The sequence below is a fragment of the Zonotrichia albicollis genome, chromosome 7, assembly GCF_047830755.1.
Source record: "Zonotrichia albicollis isolate bZonAlb1 chromosome 7, bZonAlb1.hap1, whole genome shotgun sequence".
Classification (NCBI taxonomy): Eukaryota; Metazoa; Chordata; class Aves; order Passeriformes; family Passerellidae; genus Zonotrichia; species Zonotrichia albicollis.
In genome coordinates, this window is record NC_133825.1 from 40,245,336 (window position 1) to 40,254,702 (window position 9,367).

General features: G+C 47.4%; 1 protein-coding gene across 3 annotated transcripts in view; it reads right to left on the reverse strand.

Annotated features, from left to right (window-relative positions):
* SORCS1 (sortilin related VPS10 domain containing receptor 1) overlaps window positions 1-9,106 on the reverse strand; it is a 257,781-nt gene extending 248,675 nt beyond the window's left edge. Inside the window, exon 1 of one of the 3 annotated variants that reach the window (XM_074545192.1) lies at window positions 7,765-9,106. In XM_074545192.1, the coding sequence (XP_074401293.1) occupies window positions 7,765-8,409 (645 nt within the window). In that variant the 5' untranslated portion in view covers window positions 8,410-9,106. The remainder of the gene's footprint in view (window positions 1-7,764) is intronic. The other 2 variants (XM_074545190.1, XM_074545191.1) reach the window with 2 other exon arrangements.
* Window positions 9,107-9,367: the final 261 nt, after the last annotated feature.

Consider the following 9,367-nt stretch of genomic DNA (forward strand, 5'->3'; position numbering starts at 1 on the left):
AGTTTTCCCAACAGGACAAGAGGAATCACAAGATCCACGACTCCCTTGACCTTCCTGCCCCAGCAGAAGCAGTTCTGCCACAAACACAGCACAGGGAGAGGCCCTGTCCTGGTTTGGGCTGCTCCCGTTGGGGATGCTTGGCATTGAGATGCTGGAAGAGCTGCATCTTCCGCATCTTCCCTCCTTCTTCCATCTAAATCTCCACCTGTTTCCTCAATCTCCTGCTCCCCATCACCCCCATCAGGGGCAGCTGGGCACAGCTGCCCGGGGCTTGTGCCCGCCATGGCAGCTCCAGCAGCCGGCGTGCAGCCACAAGAGAACACTCCTCCACTGAGGGACTCGACGGGAGGTTAAATTAAGTTCTTACAGACCCTCTAAAAGGAAGGAATTACATTTTAGGACATATCCTAAAATATCCTGCTACTTCTGAAAATACTTTTATGCTCCCCAAGGAGAGAAAGTACAGTACTAAGTAAAAGTGTTATTGTGTTACTAGCACTGAGAATTAGGGATTAAGGGCTCTTACATTAACTGTTGTTTGATTTAAGATACAGCCAAAAAAATTCCAAGTGGCACAAAAATCATTTTACTGCATCAACTTTTATATGCATTTAAAATTCCAAAATAATTACTTTATCACCCAGTGCTGCCATTTGAATTGGAATCAAGGTCCATTTTCATTTAACACAGAAATGTCAATTAGAGCTCTGGGAGTCATTGATTTTTTGGTTTGCTGGCCAGGTATAAAAAAATAATTGAGGAAAAAAAGCACCTTGTGTCAGTCTTTATTTTTTTTCCTTCTTGGAAATGTAAACCTGAATGCAGCTTTGCATGTGGATGAACAGGATCTAGTACACAGATCTTTTAAGATAACAGCAGTTACCTAAATATAGGTAAAACCAGTTTGAGATGCTGTGCAATTCCCATACCTGGACATCAGGAAGGACACAGTTCCCACAGGATGCCCTTACTCTGTGAAGCAGCAGTCAGAGGTAATGCCATCTCAGGTGTCCAGCACACTGAATCAAGGTTTTTGTATCACTGGATCATTTTAAAATGCAGAACATAAGAACTAGAAATCCGTTCCAAAAATGCTGCCTGATTCAAAACAAAAAAATGTTGCATTTAAACTTTCACGACTTGGGCTTGTTGAGGGCTATTTCTCAGGAGCCTTGGAATCAAAGGAAAATCAATGTGAACGTACAAAATGCTCTGGCCAAGCTACAAGAGCATTTTCCAGAGAAAGAAGTCTTTAATGGGGCAGTTTCATTCCCCTGGCTGGAGCTCTGCACAACGTGAGGGCTGTATTCACTCTGACATGGTACGAAAGGCCCAAAGGATGTGAGACTGTCCAAGGCCAGTGCTGACCTTGCAGCCCTTCCCATGTAAAGCGCTGTGTCACAGCTGAATGGGTCCCTAACCCCTCCAGAATGAATTAAGGACTTCTGACCTCCTGGCTTCCCCCTCTGGACTGGCTTCACCGTGGTCGCCAGGTTAGGGAAATACAAACGTCATATCTGAAGCCAGGAGGAAAGGGAGAAACCCATTTTCTATTATAAAGTAGTGTATTAGGAAGATTGAAAGCTATAACCCGATTGCTTTACACAGTTTATAGCCTCTCGATATTGCATGAATGCCAGTTGCAACTGTCAGAGCTCTTCCATTATTCTCCTTAATCTCCTCTTGTGATGGGATTTGCATATCCCACCTGTCAGAGGCAGGAGCTCCTCACCATCTCCCAAACTCTTTCACAAAGACCAGCATCACACAATGACAAGCCTTTCTTCCAATCCTCACAGATTCTCTTTCACTTACTGCTTTCTCTCAGAGCACAGCTCTTCTTATTAACGATTTCCCATGTATCCTATTTCATATTCTGTATATGAAAAGCCTGTGTTTTATCCAGTCAAGAACTATATCTAGAGATGGATTGCAACACACAAGAAAGAAATACTATGCCTGTTGAGTCATTTTTTTGAAAAATCAAACACACACACAAGAAAATAAATACAAAAAAATCCTCAAGACCTCTGGTTAAAGGAATAAAGTCCTGCTCAGTTACAGGAAATTTAGAGGAGGTTTCATATCTAGATTGGATGTGAAGTATCTTGTTATCCAACAGTACTAAATATAATAAAGACAAAAATTTGAAACAAGGTACTTTTAGCAATATTTTAATTTGATTTGATTTTTTTTTCTGGTTTAAATTCCCATTTTTGTTTCCTCACATTTTATTCAGCCCTTCCAAAATATATTCTCAGTAGCTCTAGCAAGAGATTAGCCTGAAACAGTCTCAGCATCCGGTGCATTATACTCTTAATACTATTATATATTCTTGTAATTTGTACATAATGCAGACTCCATCTCACTGAATTATACAAATGCCAACATCCTCCTTGCATGAATCTTTTCTGGCAGCTGTTTTCAGCACCCTAGGAATCAATCTCAATACGAAGAAACTGACACTGAGGTCATTCCTCACTGTGGGTCTCACTGAGCATCTGGCTCTGGGCTCCACATCCACACTCATTACCTTAAAATTCCTTCTTTATAATGATTCAGTTGTCATGGGCTATCACAGCATCAGGCAACAAAATGCTGGTCACTCATGGGATGATGCTGGCACCCCTGAGAGTTTTACTTTGGAGCCACAGCTCTGCCAACAAGAGAAAGGCAGAGGCTATCAACTGTGTCATCTTGCATGAACATGACATTTGGGCAATGGCTCCAAGTGAGATGTAAAACAAAAATTTGTATTATGGTCCCCCATTCTGGACTGAACAGAACACTGGCAATTTAAGGTACTAGCCATGCCTTTACTGCCTCACTTGCATAAAACAATATTTTTTATCATCTTCATTCATCAAAAGCAAAATTCAGATTCAAATTCAAGTTCTTGGGAACCTGACTCCTAGAAATTCAGAGTTCACTGTCCAAAACCTGTTGTACAAGCAGATACAAAAAGAAGAATGCTTGCTTGATTTAGCAGATTTAGATCTAAAGCTGTTTAAACCAGAGGCTGAAAGGGAATACCATCACTGCCTGTAAAATAATTCCAGGGAATGTAAGTGCCAGGGAGGGAAAATAACTTCTATTAAAAGGAATGCATACAAATGAAAAAAAAATTAATCTAAATTGCCCAATGGCAACATTAGAACAGAAATCAGAGTAGTTTCCAACAGTCAGAAAAAAGGCTTGGAACAGCTACCCAAAAAAGAAGGAAATAGAAGGGTGAAGAATAGAAGGATGTACATGTAGATGTTTTAGTTTGATCAGTCATGGCTGTTGGATGCAGTAGTATGTGCCATTCTTGAAACTCCTCATTTTTACAAAGTGGGTTTGAACACTTAAGCTAAAAATCCAACAAGAGTTTATTCACAATTACTTTGTCCAGGACAAAATACAATGCATTGGAAATACATAGGTGTGTCATTATTCTGCCTTACCCGTGCCCACTTTGTCCTGTCAGTAACATTAAGTACCACCTTGCAAGCAACACCTAATGCAGTTTCATCTTACCTAAAAGCTCTCCTATAAGAGACCTAACTCTTCCCCTGCTGTCTGTTGTAATCACCTGACAAGAGCAATGATGACCTTGCAGGCTTCATCCTGCACTGGACCCTTCAGTTGTATCAATCTTCTGCTGTGGATGGAATACAAAACCTGTTTTGTTTTGAGACACCTCTGTGTCTCTATCAGTCTGATGAGGATCTGCTGCTGTAGAGAACCTATGAAAGCTCAGCTTTGTCTTTGCCACCATGTTAATCACAGAAGCTTGAACCAGCTGTTTAAAGGTATCACGCACACGTAAAAGCCAATCCCCAGGTACAAGGCCAAGTGCATGCTCAAATTCTCTGCCACACAATTTGAGATCTACACCAACATCCAGCCCAGGAAAGCACATTGTGCAGTGCAAGGCAACAGTAAACTGCTATGATAATAACTGACTGTGAAACCCATGCTGCTTTCTTTCACAGCACCACATTATAGCACCAGCTGTGGCACCAAGGCACTCAATCTCCTTCACCTTTCAACCTCCTCCAATTTTTTTTTTTCTTTCTCCAGAATACTTTCAAATTAACAGATAAGGCACTGATCTTGCTCCAAGCCAGCTTAGGACAGAAGCAATCTTCATTTTTTGTAAGCCCTGCAAAGCATCTCTATCCCAAAAGCTCATTATGGACATCACCTAGAGACTTGCTTCTCTCCATTAAAGCCAGGTCTCTCTTTTAGCTCCACACACAAATATCTGCTAGCTCTTTTCCCCTAGTCTATAGCATGGCATTAAGGGACTCCAAACCTACAGTGTCAGGACATCATGCATTAGCAACACACTTGGGATCTCCATGAGCTAGGAAACCTGCCAACTTCCACACCACTGATGACATTTCTCAGTGGTGCAATAAGGCAGGAGATCTCACTTGTGTATCTTGCAGAAGAGATTTGACAAAGGTTTCAGGTCACATGAACTTTTACTCCAGTTTTATAGGGGCCAGTGGAAAGATGCTCAGGATCTATCAATGCAGGTAAGTATTACCAGGACCCCTTTACAGATTCAGCAGTCTAGGCTCTTATTATATTGTCAGAATGATTTCAGGCAAGGTGCTGGCTTGGGCCAGTTAACACCTCCTTGGACCATCCCGGCCAGTCCAGCACACAGTGCAACCACAGACCTTTTCAGCACCACCTTTTGCTGCAGCTGCTCTTCTCTGTCTTGCAGACTGAAAGAGCTCAGGATTGTGGAGATGCAGGACAACTTTGTGTGCCCTCACTCACCTGCACTGGAGTCAGAAAAAGCCCGAGGCCTCACTGTATTTTAACATAACACTGGATACACTCCTGATTTCATCCTCATCAATCATCTGACAAGCCAGTCTTGCTACACCTATGCTCTCCTCTGGGGAACTCCTGCTGCCTCCATCAGTGAAACAAGGTACAGAGGAGAGATTAGAGAATATGTGAACTGTGTCACTAGAGATGAGCAAAGCATGCTCCAAGTGTCTGGATGTAAATGTGGATCTGGAGAGCAAGCTGTCCAGGGAGTACCTAAAATCATTGATGATCCAAAATAAGCACTGATCTAAAACAATTTATATTGATGGAGACCTGGACAACTTGTACTATAATTTATTATTCTTACTATACTTGTGGCTTAGCATACAGTGAAATCAGAGCAAAATGCCATCAGTTCAGTGGTGCACACACTCAATACAAAATCACAGCCAAGCCTGAGAGAAGCTGCAAATGCCCAGAAGAATCCCATACAGAATTCAGGAGTTCATTCTCCTCCACAGCAGCATTGCAATTATATCCACATCACTACCAAAATAAGGATACAAGAAACCACAGTGAGGCTGACAGGATAAGGTACACTGCAATACAAAAAACTTGATGGGGACAATGCTTTAATTTTCCAGTTTTTCCAGCTAACAGGATTTCAAATGTTTTGAGCTTTATTTTTGTTTTTCCTGTCCTCACAGAGACACTGCAAACTATGATCTTCTTCACACTGCCCCTCTGCCTGGCAAAGGCAAAAGTTGTTTGACAGCAGCACTTCCAGAGCACACAAGAATGAAAACGAGCAGAGGTGTGTTGCATCCCTGTGCCACAGCATGGAAACTCCAGCAGGAAGCCAGCAGCTGCTGCTGTTGGAGTGCAGGGCACTGGGCTTACACAACATCCTCACAAGCAGCACACTGGGACCCTCTGCAACTTCCAGGCAGGCAAAACTACATATTCTGTGCCCTAAAGGAAGCATTTCACCCCAAGCCCATCCCACTCCCAATTCCAGCACTGATGGGAACCCAGAACCTCCACACAGTGACAATGGGTCAGTGCCACTTTGGGCTCCCTCTAAACACACACCATTGACCATGGACAAGCCTGCTGTGCATCCAAGTGCTGCTGGCACCCAGCTTCAGTCTGTGTTGTGAGGGGGCTGCAAGCAGAACACAAAACAGAACAGCACTGCCAGGGCCCCCACAGTGAAGGGGGGAGCAAAATATCCCTGTACACGATGCAACCTGCAGCTCTTTGGGAAGGACAGTCACAAAATATTTCCCCCTGAAAACATCTGTACACCAACACACTCAGAAAGTAAATCAGTCCCTGACAACAGCAGCCTACACTACTACCACAGTGGGCAGAAACACATACACAAATATACGTGTACCTAAACACATATATAACAATAGATGTGTCTTGGAAAATGTACAGGTGAAACATAATGGCAGTGATAGAGCAGAGAAACTGCTGCCTGCTGGATGGCTTTTTATATCAGAATCTTTTTTCTTTAGCAAATGGGTCACTTGAAACCAGTGTCAGTCTCAATACAATTTGTATGAACAGACCTGACTTCTTACAAGGCAGCTTCTGTTCACACAACTATTTAAGAATAGTCTAGCTGAGTTGTGAAGAAAGGAGAAAGTCCTTCAAAATGGAAATTACATCTATTCCCTTGTCAATTAATTGATTAAAAACTTCCTGATGAGACCATAAAACCATGTCCCAATTAACTAGGGCTGAACCCCACAGTGAAGTCCTTACGACATCCGCTGCAATTTAAATTGAGTAGCTCAGTACAATCTACACCAAAAGGAATTCATACTGACTAGACTATAATTTCAAAATGTTATCAGTCTCCTAGTACTGAAAGCTGAGAGGGAGGCCAAAGATTTCTGCCAAGCAGCCAGAAACCTTCTGGCATTACAGCTGCAGACACCTTAGAGGAGAGCCTGAGTCCCTGTTTCTCCTGGGAACTTGCACAGGCAGCAGTCACAGAGTGGTGGCATCCCCTTCTCTCTCATTAGCATTCTGCTTGGTGTCCCTAAGAGCCAAAGTTGGAAAGTCCGGACAGACAGATCCCTCCACTTCTGCTGCTCCACAAGCAGGGTTAAGGGCAGGCAGAGAGCACTCCAAGCAATTTACCCTTGCCTTCCCTGGACCTCAGCCCCAGCTCCAGGTACCACAGCAGCAGAGGCTGGAGGGTTACAGTGCCCAAGTTAACCTGGGAACTTTGATGTCATGACTATGGCTCCAGCCTGGCAATCAGTTGCCTACTTCTCTGGCCAGTTTTGTTCTGCTTGGATCAAGTCAGAGCTGTTCTGATGCTATTCCTGAGACACATGCAGGTTGTGAGGAAGAAACAAAACTCTCCTGTTTAACACCTTGGTGGCAAGAGGCAAAAAGCAGCTTTATCCCCTACACAGAGACACCTCGGAGGCAAAGTCCTGAAGCCTTCCAGCATCTCCACATCAGCAGGGCCTGGGGATGAGCGCTTGGCCTGACGCGGGCCCCCACAGCCAGCAGGAGGAGAAGCAGCAGCAGAGGGGCTTTCCCTGGGCATCCTTCCAGCTGAGCCTGCCCGTGAGGGTTATCCTGGGGAGAAGCTGGATGCGAAGGAGCATCCATCCCCCTGAGGAGACCCTTCCCGTGCCGCGGGCGGGGGCAGCGCTGGATCGCGCCCCGCTGCGGGGCGGGGGACACGGGGGCCGGGAGGCGGATGCGCTCAGCGGGCGGGCGGGCAGCGGAAACTTTTCCTACTCCACAAGAATGGCCCTTTTGAAGCCCTTCTGCCCCACTGCACACTGCTAAGCGAAGCCAATCCCCGGCGCCCGGAGGCGCAAAATCCCCTTCGAAAAAGAAAACCCAGCACCCCCCACCCCCGGTAACACGCACACGGGGGAGCGGGGAGGGAAGAAAAAGAAGGGGAGAGGGGGGAAATAACTGAAGCACGGAGGAGCCGCCCCTGCCCGCGGTACTCACGCTGCTGTTGTGGCCGGACCAGTGCACCATGGCCTGGTTGTGCGCCGAGTCTCCGGCCAGGGCGAAGGTGGTGCTGGCCAGCCGCAGCTCCTCCAGCCCGAAACGGGCGGCGCCGCCGTCCCCCGGCTCCCGCCCCGCGGCGCCGCCCGGCCCCGGCCCCGGCCCCGCCGAGCCCCGCGGGCTGCGGCCCCAGCGCCGCCGCACCGAGCCCGGCCCGGGGCCGCCCGGCCTGGGGGGGCCCTGGAGCGCTCGGTCCTCGGCCGAAGCCGCCGCTGCCGCTCGGGGACGGCGCTCCCCGGCCACTTTCTCTGGCTCCCTCGGCACTCGCCGTGTCTCCCAGCCGCTGAATTGCATCCCCGCGGGAGCAGGGGCGAGGGTCGCCTGCAGCCCGGCATCCTCCGTGCCGGCCTCTTGCCCTCTCTCACCTCCCTTCTCCCCGAGGAAGCTCCTTTGCTCCTTTTCTCCTCTGTCGGTCCTCAAGTGCATCAGTAATCCCTGCTGCGGCTGCTGCTGCGGCTGCACCTGGGAACGGCAGGATCTGCAAGTTATTTCTGCGCCGGTAAAGCCATAAGTGAAGAGGAAAAGCCATGTCCAGTACAGGAGAGCAACGTGCCAGGCTGGGTACCAGCCAGCAACTTTTTCCATCGCTGCCGACTGCTGATGAGTGCGAGGAGAAGGAGCAAGAAGGAGAGGGCAGAGCGAGAGAGCCGGGCGCTGCCGATTCCGCCGCCGCGGAGTAAACACGGCGAGAACTCCACGTAAAGTTTCAGACTCTTCTGTGCTAGATGCAGCCGAGGGGTAGAGGAGATTACTTTCTTCCCACCTCTTTTTTCCCCCTCTTGCTTCCTTTATCTTCTTTTGCACTTTTTCCTTTCGTGTCTTTTTCCCTTCTCTTTCTTTTCTTTTCCTTTTTTTTTTTTTTTTTTTTCCCAAGACTGGTGTTGCTGATGAGGCTTGTGATGGAAGGCAAAGCCACAACCACACGGGGGAGGAGCTGATTTGAAATCAGAGAGAGAGGGAGAGAGAGAGGAGCGAATCGTGGCTGGTGATTTCTCCCGGCTGCCTCTGTGGAAGTCTCAGCTCGCTCCTCTCCCGCTCGCTCTCTCTCTGCCCCCTCTCCCTTCGCCGCTTGTGCATCACACTCCTCCCGCAGCCAGGCCGTCCCGTGTGCCGGGAGTGGCTGCTTACTCACTCCCCCTCTCTCGCACACACTCCGACGACGGACTTAACCTAACTTTCAAACTCGTGTCATCCCATCCCTTCCTCCCCTGTGCTTCCCGTCAGCTCAAACCCCTCAGCTCCGCAGCATACTGAAACCTCCGCACAGCGACTGGAAGCAGATGTGCAAAGTGAAGGAACAGTACATGCGTGTGGGTATATAGTCTTCCCAGAGGAAATGTTTTAATTCGAATAATTAAGTGCTCTTAAAGGTCTGAGCAGGCTCTGAAATAACCCTTTCTTTCTCCCTCTTCCCGTGATTGGTGTAAGTGCACGGGAGTTGCTCAGAATAGGCACCTGTGCTTGCTTTTACAGAGGGAAAGTCGCATTTCTGCCCTGTGTTCCCTCCCCCGCTTGTGCTTCACTGTACTGTCGCGTACAGTAG